Genomic DNA, 19,454 nt, shown 5'->3' on the forward strand with positions numbered 1-19,454 from the left:
GAGATGGAGAAGCGGAAAGAGAGGTTGGAAATTCACAAGTGAGGTTAATGATGGATATGTCAGTCATGAGATTCAGCCCCACTGTGGCAAATGTTTGTTAGTGTGATGTTGATCTGAATAACAATGCTTCACTTCAATTGCCTTGGATCACTTTTGTGTCCCCACCAATGTCAAAATCAAAGTTACTCCCTTGAATGTAACGGAGTAAATGTAGTGCGTTACTACCCACCTCTGCTCACAAGATACAGTAGAGTTGTTTTTGTTTTTTATTTTCATTTACCGTCTATGTTGAAACTGATTTTATAATCTCTTCTTCCATTAACAGAAGTACAAACATGAACGTAGAAAGGATTTCTTGTATGAGATTGTGGCAAACAAGAGAACCGGTATTGATGTGGATAAATGGGATTATTTCGCCAGGTGAGTCTGTCTTTAAGACACTTAGAAGGTGTATTAAAGTTAAGGTACTAATATTAATGTACTAAGGTACTAACATGAACTTACAGCAGTATTACATAAGCATACTTGTACCATATTGACATGAATAAAGAAAACATACAGAATTTAAAGAAGGAACAAAAGTAACTGTTCACTAAAGTGAACTAGCTCTGGGCAACAACAGGCAACAGTCACTAAAATACAAAATCAATAGACATAAATTAGCTAGCCTGTTAAGGGTGGCAAGTTAGGATCCAATAGCAGAACACAAACCAGAAAATCGAATAAATAAAAAATGATTTAATTAAAGTCCAAAAAAAAAAAAAGTCAACAAACAAAAATAGCAAAAATAATCCTGACAAACAACGAGGTAGACAAAGTGCTAATATGAAAAAACATGAAAAATAGTTCAGACAACAACCATAGTGCAAAAAACAAGAAAAAAATGACAAAACATGAGTACAAAAAAACTGTGGCTAAGACTAGGCAAAACAGAGAGCAAAAATCAGGAAGCAAAAATGGCACAGAGACAACATGAAAAACAGACAAGACATTCTGGCAAAGTCCCCTCCTTCTTCTGTCGATTTATTGGCGGTTAACAATCGATGTGTATTACCGCCATCTACCAGGCTGAGGTGTGATCTCAAGGGATATTAATCGTTGCAAATGCTTACATGAGAATAAATCAAAACTGAGCCTGTAGTCAGACCTTGAGCAGGTCATGTCCTGATAGTGTGTTCAAAAAGATATCAATATTATGTCTCAAGCAATGTGTTATCATAACAGTACAATACACAGTGAGACACAAGGTCACAGAAGAATTCTAGCCTTCTCACTGAAATAGTAAAATAGAATGGAGTAGAATATTAACAATATTAAGAGATGTATGCTCGAGTTAATCTTTGCTCTTCTTGACGATTATTGGTGCTCAGAGGGCGGGCATGCCCTATCAGCCCTCGTCCCACCTCACCGGAGCTTAGAGAAACTCCAGCCAAATTGTCCCATGAACCAAACAAAATCTTCCCGTAAACCAATTACGAGGATAACCAAAGAAAAATCTTCCCGTAAACCAATTACGAGGATAACCAAACAAAATCTTCCTGTAAACCAATTACGAGGATACCCAAACAAAAATCTTCCTGTAAACCAATTATGAGGATAACCAAACAAAAACGTCCCGTAAACCAATACGAGGATAACCAAAGAAAAATCTTCCCGTAAACCAATTACGAGGATAACCAAACAAAAACTTCCCGTAAACCAATTACGAGGATACCCAAACAAAAATCTTCCTGTAAACCAATTATGAGGATAACAAACAAAAACTTCCCGTAAACCAATTACGAGGATAACCAAACAAAAACTTCCCGTAAACCAATTACGAGGATACCCAAACAAAAATCTTCCCGCAAACCAATTATGAGGATAACCAAACAAAATCTTCCCGTAAACCAATTACGAGGATAACCAAACAAAATCTTCCCGTAAACCAATTACGAGGATAACCAAACAAAAATCTTCCCGTAAACCAATTATGAGGATAACCAAACAAAAATCTTCCCGTAAACCAATTACGAGGATAACCAAACAAAAATCTTCCCGTAAACCAATTACGAGGATAACCAAACAAAATCTTCCCGTAAACCAATTACGAGGATAACCAAACAAAATCTTCCCGTAAACCAATTACGAGGATAACCAAACAAAATCTTCCCGTAAACCAATTACGAGGATAACCAAACAAAATCTTCCCGTAAACCAATTACGAGGATAACCAAACAAAATCTTCCCGTAAACCAATTACGAGGATAACCAAACAAAATCTTCCCGTAAACCAATTACGAGGATAACCAAACAAAATCTTCCTGTAAACCAATTACGAGGATACTGATTATGAAAAAAAACTAAATTCTATTTGTTAGTTGAGTGTCCTTTAAATACTGTGTTAGAGCTGTTACTGCTGATTGTGTGAATGACTGACTTAATAAGTTGTCTATAGTTACAGATTTTCTTAACGTTCTCCCCATCTTCTCTCTTTCACTGGAATACTGTGTACAGTGTATAAGAACATGCTCAACCTTTTCTACTTCTCCACAGTGTGCACAGGCCCCAGAATGATGTTTCCCTATTGTATACAACCCACTATTTAGACTTGTGTGTCCTATCCTCAGCCTCGTCAACCAAACCTCCTCCTGTCGTTTCAGTTCACCACCCCTTCTAATCACCACCTCCTTTTGTAAATTATATAGATGCCTTCCTTTCTCCTCTGTATTCCATCTCTCCTGCCACATTTTGTTGATGTTGTCTTTGATTATTACTTTAATTTCTGCCTTGCTTAATGGGACTTCTAACTCAACCTCATTTGCCTTGATGGCCTCTTTGGCCATTTTATCCACTTTCTCATTACCCTCAACCCCCTTATGAGCTGGAACCCATGTGAACTGAATAAAAGTTTTATGTTGATTAATCTTAAATACGAGATGGTTAATTTCATCTAAGAGATCTTGTCGGCATGTAGATTTCCCACTCTGGATACTATTTAAGGAAGACATAGAATCTGAGCAAATAACTGCTTTACTAGGCTTCACCTCCTCCACCCACTGCAGGGCCAGTATAATAGCCATCATTTCTGCTGAAAAAATTGACAAGTGATCTGATGTCCTTTTCCCAATACTTGTATTGTAGCTGGGGATGAATACTGCTGCTCCTGTCTTACCAGTTTCGTCTTTAGAAGCATCTGTGTCGTGTCATCATACATTACTTCTAAATACTGCCGTGCATTCTGGTTTGCCATCTCCTTAGTTTTCAAATTTACAATAGGGAAATAAAATAAACAAGGGGGAACGATTGACCTTGTAATTGTTTTGCAAAGAGGAATGTCACTGATCCCCAATTGATCTGCCTGCTGATTACCATCCCACCCAAAACTGCGTACGGGTCGACCATACTCCCAGCATTCCCTTAGTACCTGTTTGGTTGGGTGATTGTCTTCATGACCCTGTAGGTTTAGCCAATATGATACTGATAATTTCAGTCGCCTGAGGTCCAGTGGCATCTCCCCTACTTCCACCTGAAGTGCTGGGACTGGAGAGGTCCTGAAGGCACCACAACATATACAGAGGGCTTTGGCTTGTATCTTGTTTAGCTCTAACAAGGAATTCTTGGCTGCTGAATTATATGCTATACATCCATAATCCAATACTGGTCGGATTAGGGCACTATCAATTCTTTTCAAGGATGTGCTTGATGCCCCCCAGTCATTCCCTGCTAAGCATTTCAGAATATTAATTCCCTTTTTACATTTGTCTATAACCTTTTGAATATGATTTTTAAAAGAAAGTTTGTTATCGAACCATACACCAAGGTATCTTAAATTATCCGTTTGCTTAAGTGGCTGCCCATACAACCTGAGGTCTACTGTAGGGTTAACCCTTTTTTTTGAGAAACATATAACTTGTTTTTTCAACAGATAAATTAAACCCCCACTCATGTGACCATCTTTCAGCCTCGTTTATAGCTTATTGCTATATCTGTTCCTTAGACTATCAGAATTGCGGCCTCTCACCCACAGTGCTCCATCATCTGCATAAAGTGCTCTACTGATTCTGGAATCAATATTGTTAAAAACATCATTAATCATTATATTAAATAGAATTGGGCTGCAGACGCTACCCTGTGGGGTACCATTTTCTATAGCGTAGATTTTTGAATGGCTCGCTCCAACTCTTACCTCTATGGTTCTATTCCTTAAAAAATCTCTAATCCAATTGAACATTTTGCCTTCTATTCCCATTTTATTCAATTTAAGTAAAAGACCCTCTTTCCAGAGCATATCATATGCTTTTTCAATATCAAAGAATGTTGCCACGACTGACTCCTTATTTGCTTGAGCTTTCCTAATTTCATTTTCTAGGCAGATTATTGGATCCATAGTAGTACGGCCATTTCTAAACCCACTTTGATGTGGAGAGAAAAGACTTCTTTTTTCAATCTCGTATACTAACCTCTTAGTTATCATCCTTTCCATTCACTTACAAAGATTAGATGTTAGTGCTATAGGCCTATAGCTTTTGACCTCTGCTTTATCTTTACCTGGTTTAGCTATAGGTACCACTACTGAATGTTTCCAGCTAGAGGGCAGCTTACCTTGCTCCCAAATTTTATTATATAACTTTAAAATCACACTTTTAGCCACATCAGATAATTGTTCAATCATTTTGTAACAAATTCTCTCTTTACCTGGAGACGTATTTTTAACACCCACTAATGCTCTTTTCAGTTCAAATAATGTAAAATTATCAAGTGCGCCCTCACTTATATCTTTCTTTCCTAATACGTTTCCATTATCTTCAATCATTTTTGTTCTCCATAATAACTCTTCATTTAAGTTTTTAGAGCTATGCACTTTAACAAAGGCCCTAGCAAGCATCTCTGCTTTTTCATCATTATTTACTGCTTCACCATCACTATCTTTAATTACTGGTAAAGAGAAATCCCTTCTTATTCCTCCCATCTTTCTGATCATTCCCCATATCTCGGAGACCTTGACTTCTGATCCAATATTATTACAGAAACTCTTCCAGTAATTCCTCTTAGTTTCCCTTATTACTCTTTTAGCTTGAGACTGTGCCTTTTTATATAGAATTAAATTATTGAAGGAATGATTAGATTTCACCATTCTAAATGCTTTATTTCTGGCTTTGACTGCTTTTTTACATTCATCTGACCACCATGGCACCATTTTCTTTTCCCTCATCCCAGAAGACTCACCCAGAACCTCCTCTGCTGACTCATATAATATATTTGTGATTATGGAATTTACTAATTCAACATCACTTAAGTTTGACATATTCTCCATAAGTTTGCCACTTGCCTTCATGCTATATAGCCCCCAGTTAGCCTCTCTCATTTTCCATCTTGGGTACCAGTTTTCTTCCAAATTAACATTCTGCTCTTGTATCTTGGTCCAAATTGGTAATGATCACTTTCTAATGGGTTATTATTAAGAACTTCCCACTGACTGACTCCTGCTAATCGTTCTGAAAGTAAGGTAAGGTCAAGTGCTGATTCTGTTCCATGTACTAGATCAAACCTAGTGCCTGTTCCATCATTTAAACACACTAGATTGTGGTCATCCATAAACTCCTCAATAGTACTCCTATTATCATCTGTTCTTTTGCTTCCCCATAATGTGTTATAAGCATTGACGTCTCCACATAAAATATTTCTACAATTTCCCTCCACACAAAAACTATCTAAAAAATCTCTTCTAATCTTTTGACAAAGATTATAGAAGTTAATTATTTTAAACTTAGTTCTACCCACCCATACTTCCACTGATATTACTTCAATTTCTTCATTTATATTTTGTGCTTTGTAATTAAGTCCCTGTTGAATAAATGTGGCTTCTCCCCCACCTGTTCCTAGGCTTCTATCTTTGCGTACTGCTACATATCCATAGATTATAAAGTCAAGTGATGGCTTTAACCATGTTTCTTGAATACAAATGATATTAGGTTTAACCTGCTGTTCTTCAATAAACTGTTTAAATTCTTGCCCATTCGCAATTAAACTCCTGGCATTCCACTGTAATATGGACAGTACCATTATAAAACACCACCACATGACTGCTGACTTTCAGACACTCTGGTCGCCAATACTGCATTTACAGACTCAACAGATAATTCCCCTATATCCAGGTACTTTTCTGCTGCTCTTGTGATAATCTTTATTCTCTCTGTTCTGCTATTTGTCTGAGCTGAGCAATTGATAACTTCCACTATGAAGGCAACAAACTTTTTCTTCTCCACAATCAAGGTGTCTTCAGAAACTTTATAATTCAAAGATTGTGCAACTCTTTGAGTAGGAGGTTGAGACACAGACACTGCTTTAGCATCAGATCGTACTTTGCCATCTATCTTTTTGATTGCATCAGCATACAGTAAGTAAGTTTCTCCTTCACCCTTATGTTTTGAATCCGTACTGCTCTTTTATGGGCCTCACATCCTTTATAAGCAGCGCTGTGCTCCCCTCCATAGTTACAACACTTTATTTTAGTTCCTACAGCACACTTGCCATATTCATGTCCCCCCCACACTTGGCACACCTGGCTTTAGCCCTACAGGCTGCAGCAATATGCCTAAACCTTTGGCATTTAAAGCACCTTGTTGGTGGAGGAATGTATGCTCGTGCTGCATAACTGACATACCCAATCTTAACTCTTTCCGGTAATCGCTCTTTGTCCAGAGCTATCATAACTGACAAACTAGGACTTGTAACTCCATCTCTTGTAATAAGCAAACGTTTCACCTTGGTTACTTTAACCCCTTTCAAGTTAACTCGGATCTGTTCCTCTGTCAACTCAGTAGATACTCCATATATCACACCCATACACTTCCCCTTTTCCTCCCACACTTGTGGCTTTATTGCTTTCCCCAATAGTGTTTTACACTTCATTAACCCCTGCTGCTGGTCTCTATCTCTACACACAATCATCAAATTGCCATCTCTTAAAGTTTTGACTGTTTGTACTTCACCTACTAACTTGTATACTGCCTCACTAACTTTTAAAGGATTTAAAGTACACGGGGATTGGAATCTAAGGATAACTTTAATTTCATTTATTTTACCTTCCTCTCTCCTCTCTTCATCGGGTTCTAGTTCTTTCCTTTTCTTACTTCCTCGATTGACCCTCTGCCATTCTCCTGAGTATATATTTCTCTCATTGTAGTCGCTTGACACTAGATCACCACCTTCATCTGCCTCCTCAATCCCCTCCATCTCACTCACTTCCTGCAAATCCCGGATCACACCTCCAGCCCCCCAAAAATCCACTCAGCCGAAATCTCAAAGATTTAAATTGGAAGAAGTTCCATTCAATCACTGTTGAAGCAAGAACCTCTCCCCGTTCTTTCACCGCGAACTTGAACTGCTCGGCAAAGTCCCCTTCTGAGAACGGCCTATTTATACACAGCAGAGCAGACAAGGAAGTGAATGCCGGCAAGATGGAAGTTCCGTCCCGGATCCGGATTGTGCTGAACTGGGAGAGAGTAAATCTCCAGAGTGGAAGTCCGGGGTGGATCATGACATAGCCATCTGAAGGTTCCTGAAAACAAAGTATTAAATATGACCTGAGTTATACACAAGAGTCATCTGAGTAGTGAGCATGGTGGTTTCTTTGATATTTACTCGTCTGAGGGAGTTTTTGCTTGCCACTGTCGCCACAGGCTTGCTCATTGGGGATAGATTAGGGACAAAATTAGCTCATGTTTAAAGTCATTCAAATTCTGTAAAGCTGCTTTGCGACAATGTCTATTGTTAAAAGCGCTATAAAAATAAACTTGACTTGCACAAGGAGTTTTGAGTTACAGCGTTGACTTCTGTATCAACATACATGACATTTTCTTTGCAAAGAAATAACCTCTATTCAGGACAAATTTTATATTTACAAAGCACTGTAATATATTTTCCATCTGAACAGAGACTCGTATCACCTGGGCATCCCGACCAGCTCAGACCACAACCGTTTCATCAAATTTGCCCGAGTGTGTGAGGTCGAGGGGAAGAAGCTCATCTGTGCCAGAGACAAGGTACGCTTATGGGTATCCTCACCTGTGATGCTCTGTATTTTGTATTTTTTATACCCGAGGGGAAATTATGCTCTGCAGCTAACCCATCCAAAGCAGTGAACACACACATGCCCAGGGAGCAGTTGGGGGTTTGGTATTTTGCTCAATGATGCTATGCCAATGGAGGGGAAAGTGCTGCTCATTCACTCTCCCCACCCACACATTTTCCTGCTGTTCCAGGAATCAAACCTTTCGGTCCCAAACCCGGTTCTCTAACCTTTAGGATATGGCCATGCATTTGTCTTAAAAATACATTCAGATTTTGAAGAATTTCAAAATGCATTCTGATGTCTGAATATTTAATAAGATTATAACATGCAGCCGGGCGGCACGGTGGTGTAGTGGTTAGCACTGTAGCCTCACAGCAAGAAGGTCTAGGTTCGAGCCCCATGGCCGGCGAGGGCCTTTCTGTGTGGAGTTTGCATGTTCTCCCTGTGTCCACGTGGGTTTCCTCTGGGTGCTCCGGTTTCCCCCACAGTCCAAAGACATGCAGGTTAGGTTAACTGGTGACTCTAAATTGAGCGTAGGTGTGAATGTGAGTGTGAATGGTTGTCTGTGTCTATGTGTCAGCCCTGTGATGACCTGGAGACTTGTCCAGGGTGTACCCCGCCTTTCGCCCGTAGTCAGCTGGGATAGGCTCCAGCTTGCCTGCGACCCTGTAGTACAGGATAAAGTGGCTAGAGATAATGAGATGAGATGAGATGAGACATACAGCCGACACAAAGCTAAACTGATAGTGGTCCAGGGAGTCATTGCCCATGGTCTAAATTTATGAATGTTGTTCATGCAGTCCTTTGGGGCAGCACAGTGTTGCAGTGTTTAGCACTGTCATTTCACAGCAAGAAGGTTCCAGGTTCAAACCTCTTGGCTGACAGGGGCCTTTCTGTGTGGAGTTTGCATGCTCTCCCTGTGTCTGCATGGGTTTCCTCTGGGTGCTCTGGTTTCCCCCACAGTTCAAAGACATGCAGGTTAGGTAAAATACCCAGCCCTTGGGGTTGTACAAGCCAGTGCATACTTAGTGCTGGCCTCAAGCCCAGATAGACTGGGAAGGGTTGCATCAGGAAGGGCATCTGGTGTTAAAAAAAAAAGCCAAATCAAATATGCGGATCCAGATGATCTGCTGTGGTGACTTCTAATGTGAGAAGCCAAAAGAAGAAGAAGGTAGTGCAGTGCTTTGTAAACTGAGAGCCATCCAAACATTTCCAGAATAGGTGGTTAGCCACTGACACGGATCACTGAGGAAACGTGAGTATCATTACCATCAGTATTTGAATAGCTTGAAGAGAGTACATTTACATCAATATGCAGGAAGAGATTTGTTTTTCAAGCCAAAGATGATGATTTAATATTTATCAAATGGTACATTTAATGCACATTCTCTTTTCTCCAGCAAGTCCATGATTTATATGAGATGTTTCACACAAGACACTGTCTACACCGCAAAGCCTATCAGCACACTGTGACCAAAATAATCGAGGAAATGTGAGTATTGTTACCATCAATATTTAAACTAAACCAGTACTAGTATAGCTGGCTTAGTGGTTAGCATGTTCACCTCTCAATCGGGAAGTCACGAGTTCTACTCACAGTCAGGTCATACCAAAGGCCATCATAAAAATGGTGCCTTCTGCCATCTGGCAAGGCATGCTGCAATACAGATGTGAGTGGGGAGTCAAACTCACAGTTACCAGAGGACCAGCCCCCCCCCACACACACACACACACTCTAACCCTAGCTGTATAGGTGAGAGGCCGAGGGCTATGGAAATGGAGATTGGTGCCACCCAATGTGCCTTAAGGGCCTGATTAGTACTGGGATGGGAGACTGCCTGGGAAGACCAGGGCATGGTGCAGGAAGGACTTTAGAATATAGCTGTATTGCCTTTGTCAACTTGCAAAGAGAGGTGGAAGGATATAATTAATTCCTAGTATGATATCTGCCAGGTCTGGTATGATGGTTTTCAGTGTGTCACAGTAGTGGCTTAAAGCTTCCTGTTTTCAAAGAGGATGACTGTTAGAGCATGTCTTCAGTACCTCACTTAACAGCTAATGCCTGCTGCTGCAGATATTTTTGTTGTGGGAAATAGTTTACAACAGTTAAAACCCTTGCCTGTTGGTAGAGCACTCCTCTCAGCCCAACCTTTGATACCTTGATGTGAAGAATAAAAGGCAGCTGCTGAAAAACTGCATCAGCATTGTTGCTCCACTTCTACCTTTTCCTCTGGCTGTGTCTTCAGAGAAGTGGAAAAGTTAAGGATAAAACACCTCTAGTACCTTGCCAACCCAAGAAAAACTTGTACCTTGGTCTTAGTAATAGGCTGTGTTTTGTCAACTCCTTTGAACCACAACATTGTCCAGATACATTTCGGAAAGCAATGGAGTAACTCATGATCTCTGTGAGCTACTGAAGGTTGCTGGTGCTCTATAGAGGCTGAAGGGCAGAGTCTGGTGTTGCCAGAGACCGTAGATTTTCAGGACACCAGGAGAGCTTGCCAGTAGCATTTGTTAGATGTACCATTGGGATCTACAGTTTCTTAAATGACCTACTGAACTTGTGGCATATGAAATGTACTGCTGACAATAGTAACAAATCCTGAAATAGTCTCAATAATGTATATTTAAAAAGGGGAGTGTTGTACATCTTGTTCAGCTGTCAGGAATTATTGCAAAATCTGAGTGTCTCATCCAATTTGGGCATAATGACAATGACAGCCTCATTGTCCAGAGACTCATCAGACCAGAGACTGGAGGACTCCACTATGACTGCCAGCTGGTATGTTCTCTACATCTTTTCTATAGTCTTCAACTGAACCTCAGATACCCAGTAGGGCTGCGTCAAAGAAGACTACTCACAGTATTTTGATGAAAAGGTGGATTTGGCCACAAACAGTGATAAAGACATTCTGAAACAGATCTTCAAATTCATGTCCTTCAGGGCAAATGTAGCCATGGCCTCATCATGTCTGTTCCAATATGTCCAAATGATGGTTGATACTGGTATGTAGGTTATTTTACAAAAAAGTTGTCAGGTGCTTAAAATTAGCTGATCCAATTTAACTTGAACTTCACCTTTGCTGCTTAAACCAGTTTGTGCATGTACCTTTGTAGCAATATATCATCTTACTCCAGTGATGGCTCTCTGATTTTTTTATGATGTCATAGAACTGTAGAGGGATGGTCAGATTTTACTGTTACACATGCAGCTTCAATTTCCATATAGCTGGGATATAAACTACAAAATAATCACATTGTAGGATAACAGAAGCCTTGGTGGAGGCCAATCCTCACATTGAGATCGAGGGATCCAAAAGAAGGATGTTCAAAATATCAGAGGCCATAGAGGACATGGAGGCCTACACCAAGCTCACAGGTCGGTTAATTAGCCTTTAATTGACATGTTCTGATTATCAGTTGCACAATTATATACAGTTATTAGTGTTAGTCAATCAAGACCTAAGTGTTTGAAAATCCAAGCCATAATTGGATCTAAATTGAGAAGCCAACAACCCATTGCATGATGATATAAGTAATATATTGATATAAAGTATATCATGAATTACAGCTGGGAAGTGGCCAAGGTTCGTTAACAGCTAAAATACCAACATATGTGAACAGTTCCAAATAAACATTCTGTTAACATCATAGTGGTATTGCAAACTATAGCAGATCTTATTTTATTCCCAAAATATTTTTGTTTGAATTGCATATAATAGTTTTGCAGTTAAGTACAACACTTACACCTCAATCTGGTTAATGAACAAAATGCTAACTGTTCTTGTGACGTACACCTCTAATGATGTTAAGTGTTCACAAACTCACACAGTTTTGGTTGAAGTTTCTCAAATATTATATAACTGATTATCCGTACAAGCATAACTCCTGCACACACACAACTTTAATTTGCTATGGTGTGTAAATTTACAATGACTTATCGATGTGTCCTCCTTACCCTTCCACAGACCACATTTTTGAGCAGATTCTGTACTCCTCTGATCCAAACCTGGCTGAAGCGCAGTCCATCCTGGAGAAGATCATCCACAGACGCTTGTATAAGTTTGTGGGACAAACAAGACCTCAACAAAATCTTACAGGGTCAAAGGTCAGAGGTCACAACCTTCAGTTATGTATTTACCATTATTGGTTCAGTCAGAGTTGTACATCATAAAACCTTCATTTTTATGGGTTAATGGCTCAATCAGCAGTTAGCTTAGAAAAATAGCACACTACATAAATCAGTATGTTCACCTTTGGCCTTAACTGATGATAAGCAGTGGCTAAATTGGAAGAACAATTGAGTAATATCCCAAAAAATAACAAAAAAAATCTAACTGGAATAATGGCCAATGTCCCCAATTTTACATGCATTTTACTGTTTTCCTTATACAGTCAAGCAAAATTATTTTAAGGCTCCATCCAATGATGGAGTTATTAATAGAACATTGGATATTTTCAGGCCCTTCCCCAAACAAACAGAACACATTCAAATTGGACTTTCTTAATGGTGGTTATTTGATGTTGGAGTGTTCATACAATGTTATTCTCAGTGTGTGAGGGAGTGTACATTTTAGCTGTAATGACAGTTGGTGAATGGAATGCTAAATTGATCAGTAAATCATAAACATAGTACTGGTATGTAACTGTCATATCCACTCTTCAGGGCCTCGAAACATAAGGGGTTAGGAGGGGGTTCAGTGTGGAGTATATGTTTCTGGTTAAACCCTGTTTGAGCAAAATGGAACCAGGAACTCTGGCACTATGGTCAAGCACAGTGTTTTGTCCACAATAGAAAAATTAACAACCTGAAGTTACATGTGTTTGGTATAAGTTTGCAGATGATTATTATTTTTTTAATTATTTTTTTAGGAAGACTTGGAAAAGATACGCCGAGAATTGGCTGAGTCCAGACCTGATAGCACTGATGTTGAACTGACGTATGAAGATTTCATTGTCAATGTATGGAAATAAACACCTAATAAATAATTTTACACTTTGATAATAACAATTTTAGAATCTGGGATTAATTTTTAATAATGATCTGGCAGGTATTTGCTATAGATTATGGCATGAAGGACAAAAACCCCATGGACAACGTCTATTTCTACAGAAAGACTGACCCCACCAAAGCCATTAAAATCCCCAAAGAAGAGGTACATATCAAGTGTCATTTCTGAAAAAAAAAAGGCTCCATTACATTTCCATTACATTACACTTAACAGCTATTAGCAAAGGCTGATCTACAACCCCGATTCCAAAAAAGTTGGGACAAAGTACAAATTGTAAATAAAAATGGAATGCAATGATGTGGAAGTTTCAAAATTCCATATTTTATTCAGAATAGGACATAGATGACATATCAAATGTTTAAACTGAGAAAATGTATCATTTAAAGGGAAAAATTAGGTGATTTTAAATTTCATGACAACACCACATCTCAAAGTTGGGACAAGGCCATGTTTCCCACTGTGAGACATCCCCTTTTCTCTTTACAACAGTCTGTAAACGTCTGGGGACTGAGGAGACAAGTTGCTCAAGTTTAGGGATAGGAATGTTAACCCATTCTTGTCTAATGTAGGATTCTTGGGTCGTCCTTCTCCTCTTTAGTCCGAATGACACGGCGTCCCTGATTTCCATAAAGAACTTCAAATTTTGATTCGTCTGACCACAGAACAGTTTTCCACTTTGCCACAGTCCATTTTAAATGAGCCTTGGCCCAGAGAAGACGTCTGCGCTTCTGGATCGTGCTTAGATACGGCTTCTTCTTTGAACTATTGAGTTTTAGCTGGCAACGTCGGATGGCACGGTGAATTGTGTTCACAGATAATGTTCTCTGGAAATATTCCTGAGCCCATTTTGTGATTTCCAATACAGAAGCATGCCTGTATGTGATGCAGTGCCGTCTAAGGGCCCGAAGATCACGGGCACCCAGTATGGTTTTCCGGCCTTGACCCTTACGCACAGAGATTCTTCCAGATTCTCTGAATCTTTTGATGATATTATGCACTGTAGATGATGATATGTTCAAACTCTTTGCAATTTTACACTGTCGAACTCCTTTCTGATATTGCTCCACTATTTGTCGGTGCAGAATTAGGGGGATTGGTGATCCTCTTCCCATCTTTACTTCTGAGAGCCGCTGCCACTCCAAGATGCTCTTTTTATACCCAGTCATGTTAATGACCTATTGCCAATTGACTGAATGAGTTGCAATTTGGTCCTCCAGCTGTTCCTTTTTTGTACCTTTAACTTTTCCAGTCTCTTATTGCCCCTGTCCCAACTTTTTGGGATGTGTTGCTGTCATGAAATTTCAAATGAGCCAATATTTGGCATGAAATTTCAAAATGTCTCACTTTCGACATTTGATATGTTGTCTATGTTCTATTGTGAATACAATATCAGTTTTTGAGATTTGTAAATTATTGCATTCCGTTTTTATTTAGAATTTGTACTTTGTCCCAACTTTTTTGGAATCAGGGTTGTACTTTACTAACACAGCATTCATTTTCTTTATCTTTAAAATATTTCATTTACATGTGATTATCAATCATATTCATGTCCAGTGAGTGTGAATCTTCGTACCATCAAAGGACATTCTACTTGAATCTGCCATAAAAGCCATGTATCACTGGATTCCTATCAGTGGTATGTGTTGGTGGATTCAGATTCTGAACCCAGGCTTCTCATCATGCAGTATTAAAGCAGTCACCCATGGCTGGATCTAAGTTACTGGTCTTGAGCACCTTGGCTTAAGTTCCGAGGCTTAAGTTCCTGGACTGCACTTCATGGGCTCAGTTTCCTGGGTTGAGGTTCTTGAACACAAGATCTAGGCTGTAATTCATGGGTTCAGGTTCCTTGGTTCAATTAGTCAGGCTGAAGCTACTGGACTAAAGTTCCTGAACTCAAGTTTTTGGACAAGTTAATTTAAGATCGGGTTCGTGTTTGACGTCTTATGTGCTTTTTGCAGGTGTCCATCCTGCTGCCTGAAACCTTTTCTGAGAAACGCATCAGAGTTTATTGTAAGCAACCAGATAAACTGGAAGCTGCAAAGAAATACTTTGAGCAGTGGTGTGAGAATAATAACTTGACACCACAGGTAACAATCGCCTCCTGCAGTGTGTGTGTGTGTGTGTGTGTGCCCTACTCTTGTTTATGTGAATGTTAAAGTTAGTATTGTGTTAAGCAGTGTCGTGCGTGAACTTGTATTTGTGCTCATATTTTTGGTGAACGTTGAACTAAACTTTTTGGAACGTGAAAGTCATTTATTCTGGTCAGTTATTCTTAAAATGACTCCTGAGCCCCTGTTAGGAACAGGAAGTGTCTTCATGTAGTGGCTTAAAGGCATGCACACTGTTCCAGTCTTGGAAAATGACTCTGTGTGTGTGTGTGTGTGTGTGTGTGTGTGTGTGTGTGTGTGTGTAGGTGTAGGGTTCTGGAGCCACAAATAACTGATGTAACTCATGACTGATTCTCAAGCCAAGGGGAGTGGAGGAGCTGGAGAAACCAGACATCTGGGAAAAACAGTACTGAAGCATCATCGCCCCCTGCTGGCAGAGCAAATGGATCTTTGTTATTTACGTATCAAACAATATTCCTGTTAGGCATTTAACCTGCTTACAAAGTGATTTTTTTTTTTTTCAAAGACAAACAACTGGTGTGTATCCCAGATTCTGAAAAACTTTGGTCACATATCAGTCAGAGGATATGAAATCATATCGTATCACAGCAGTGATTCAGGGGTCAAATCCCAAACTGTTCCTTTAAGAACAGAAATCATGTGGAAGCATCTTTTGTCTTGTCCTTTTTCTGAGTTTAGTAGATGAGCATTAAAAAGCGTTTTTATGTGTTAGTTTATCCAGATTATAAACCAGAGTTTGGTGAAGGTTTGGGAGGTGTATCTAACCAGGGTTTGAATAACTAATCACTCTTAAAGTAGGTAGCTAAGTATTTAATAATCATTAAAATATCTCAAGTTTTATGAAAGATGGAAATATGAAGAATCTGGCACTGATTACACTTTTTATTTGATTTTGTTTGTTTGTGTGTCTGTGTGTGTTGGTGGAATTTTGGGACAGTTTAATCAGGAATTTTAAACTTATCATAGCATTATCTTATTTTGGTTTTGTGTTTTATCATCATGTCAAACTGAAGCTGCATGAACTGGGTTCATATACAGTGGGGTCCTAAACTCTGAGACCACACTGAAATTACATTGGTGTTTGTTTCATGAAGAAGTGGAAGGGATAAATTTCAGCAAATTTGCAATATGGTGATACTGAAGGTTAGATATGCCTTGAGATTTATCCCTTCCACTGAAGAACATGTTCAGATGACACTCCCATGATTCTGATCGAACATAAATCATCAGGTTTTACACAAACTTTTGGACTCCATGCCAGCTCATGTGCAAACTGTCATTAAAGCGAAAGGGAGAAGTACCAAACTGAATAAATTTCCCAAAACAAATTTTACTTTCACTCAGGTTAATCCTAAAATTTACATTTAAACGTTTTGCATTTGAACTTTTTTTTTTTTTGCAAATTTGTAAACCTTGTAAAATAGAAGCATTTTTTATGAGACTTTTGGACTCCACTGTACATGTAAATTTACACAGACATGCGTGATGGTGAATACACACACTTTCATTACCTGTTAACTGCATTAACCTCGTATCTCCACTGTGTTTAGGGTAAAGAGGAAACTTTAGTTATAGTCAAAATACTGCTTTACAAAATGAATTTTTCTTTGGTTTTTGTTTCCTTTCCACATTTCACCTCCTCATGTAACTTCATTTATTTTCCTGTACCGACTTTCTGACCTGTAAGACTTTTTATTGGGTGTATTTAATGGTGTTTTAAAGCTGTTTAATTAAAGGCTAATAAATTCTCAGGTATGATCATTTTTACTTGTTTACTGGAGTCAGCACATTAAATAATGATGCTGAAGAATATTTAAAGGTACTGTACAATCACTGTACAACAGTAAGATAACTGCATGCTAAATATTCCTTTAGTAACAGTAATTTATTTGCATTTCGCTAAAACCATGTTGGTATTCTGTGAGATAATGAACAGGTTTGATACCTCAAGGAGCTTCAGATATTTCACAGATTTCTCCAATTCCACCTGATAGTGACCGCACATTGCATCAACACCCTCGGCTCCGACTCCCAGGTTATTCATATTAAACATTCCAGATTTTAAAAATAACATAAAAAATAATCAGACAAATATCTCTAAACTTCATAGTGTGATGTGTAAATGTAAATTCCTGCTGACTTTGAGTCCGAGTACATGTGAGTATTTTACTCAAACTTGTCAGCTGATATTTGCTATATTTATACTTGAAAAAAATGTAAGACTATATGAAATCACACAAAGATCGGAGGATTTTGTGTTTGACCTCAAATTGTTCAGACAACAAATCTATAACTAATGAGGTAACTTGGCTAACTTCAGCAATGATGGTTGTCATGGCTACAGTAAAATATATTCTTTTTATTGAAGGCAATTTGAGACTGAAATCCCACTAATATGAGCTGCATTACTAACTAGATAGCTAATTTACCAAGCTAAAATGGTGTAGTATAGTGGTATAGAGGTATTTGTGATTGGGTTTTATCCATTTTTCCATCCATCCATCTATCCATCCATTTTCTTCCACTTTTCTGAAGTCAGGTCATGGTGGCAGCAGGCTAAGCAGGGTATTCCAGGCATCCCTCTCCCCAGCAATGCTTTCCAGTTCCTCCTGGGGGATCCCAAGGCACTCCCAGGCCACATGAGATATATAATCTCTCCAGCATGTTTTGGGTTGACCCCAAGGTCTCCTGCCAGTTGGAGGTGCCTGGAAAACCTCTAAAGGAAGGCATCCAGGAGGCATCCTAATCAGATGCCCTAACCACCTCAGCTAATTCCTTTCAGCATGAAGGAGCAGCAGCTCAACTCCAAGATCCCTCTGGATGTCTGAGTTCCTCACCCTAAGGGTAAGCCCAGCCACCCTACGGAGAAAGCTCATTTCATCCACCTGTATCTGCAATCTCACCCTTTCGGTCACTACCCAAAGCTCATGACCATGGGTGAAGATCAGAAGGTAGATTGACTGGTAAATCGAAAGCTTTGCCTTCTGGCTCAGCTTCCTCTTCACCATGATGGTCCAGTACAATGCCTGCTTTACTGCTGACGCTACCCCAATCTGCCTGTCCATCTCATGCTCCATTTTGCCATCACTCGTGAACAAGACCCAAAGATACTTGAACTCCTTCTGATAGGGATTTAGTGTAGGCTATAACTGGATCAGTGGTAATTTTTTTTCTGATTATCTTTTTATTATAGTTTTCAAAAAGGGCACATCAAAGACAGATCTACAGATACTATAAGGATGGAGCATAAATGAAGGTAACAAGAAATACAAAAAATAAAAAATTTTTAAAAAATTATAAAATAATATAAAAACACAGAACACAACACACAACTCATGCTGGCAGCAAACCCAGACAAAACTATTCATAGAAGCTCTAAGGGCAGCAGCTATGTTCATCCATGTGTTCACAGTGGTTTCCTTTGCCTTGTTAATTTTTGTAGTTGTACCCTCTAAACAAACAGTATAATGGAAAGAGACTATCCAGAATTGTCTAAGATTGGTATCTGGGTGTATCCATTGACATAATATAGTTTTTTTTTAGCAGCGGTGAACCCTGCCATTAACACCCTTTTATCACACAGCAAGAACTGGTACATTGAGTCATCATTAAGTAAAAGTAAGCAAGGGTTCAAGTAAAAGTAAGCAAGGGTTCAAGTCAAAGTGTAGACCTGTGAGATCATATAATGTATGAATGACAAACATCCAGAAAGTTTGTATCATTGGACAGTCCCAGAACATGTGTAGAAATGTACAGTACCAGTAGTTTCTGTGTTACAGATACTGCAGTATGGATGGGGAACAAGTTTCATGAGATATCGTTTGTAGGGTGTATAATAGAAATGATGGATAGTCTTAAAATGAATAAGTTCATGGCTAAGGTTTTTAGAAGTAAGGCAAAGGTTTGACCACACTGTTTCCCAGTCTGGGTGGAATCCTAACCAGGAAAGTTCTACATCCCATTTTGATAGAATCTGTAGAGGCTTTTGAATACTAATGAGTAAATTATTGTAAATTATTGTGACTACACCCCTAGAAGACTTAACAGGATCAATCCAGCTAAACATTGGGTGGTTACATAAAGCAGAATTCCATGGGACGCCATAGGCCTTCATTGCAGATCGTAACCTGAGGTATAAGAAGAATGAGAAGCCAGATAGACTGTATTCATTTTGGATATCCTGGAATATGTGCAAACCATTTGCATCAAATATATTAGAAAAGGTGAAAAAAAAACCTGGATGACCACAGAGGATAA

General features: G+C 39.0%; 1 protein-coding gene across 1 annotated transcript in view; it reads left to right on the top strand.

Moving 5' to 3' along the window:
• Nucleotides 1-16,948, top strand: part of LOC132883341 (deoxynucleoside triphosphate triphosphohydrolase SAMHD1-like) — a 32,756-nt gene extending 15,808 nt beyond the window's left edge. The window contains exons 7-15 of the mRNA XM_060916834.1: nt 326-420; nt 7,919-8,027; nt 9,457-9,548; nt 11,320-11,435; nt 12,025-12,164; nt 12,929-13,018; nt 13,108-13,212; nt 15,027-15,155; nt 15,482-16,948. Coding sequence (XP_060772817.1) covers nt 326-420; nt 7,919-8,027; nt 9,457-9,548; nt 11,320-11,435; nt 12,025-12,164; nt 12,929-13,018; nt 13,108-13,212; nt 15,027-15,155; nt 15,482-15,487 — 882 coding nt within the window. The 3' untranslated portion in view covers nt 15,488-16,948. The remainder of the gene's footprint in view (nt 1-325; nt 421-7,918; nt 8,028-9,456; nt 9,549-11,319; nt 11,436-12,024; nt 12,165-12,928; nt 13,019-13,107; nt 13,213-15,026; nt 15,156-15,481) is intronic.
• The last annotated feature ends 2,506 nt before the right edge of the window (nt 16,949-19,454 follow it).

This window comes from Neoarius graeffei, chromosome 1 (assembly GCF_027579695.1).
Source record: "Neoarius graeffei isolate fNeoGra1 chromosome 1, fNeoGra1.pri, whole genome shotgun sequence".
Classification (NCBI taxonomy): Eukaryota; Metazoa; Chordata; class Actinopteri; order Siluriformes; family Ariidae; genus Neoarius; species Neoarius graeffei.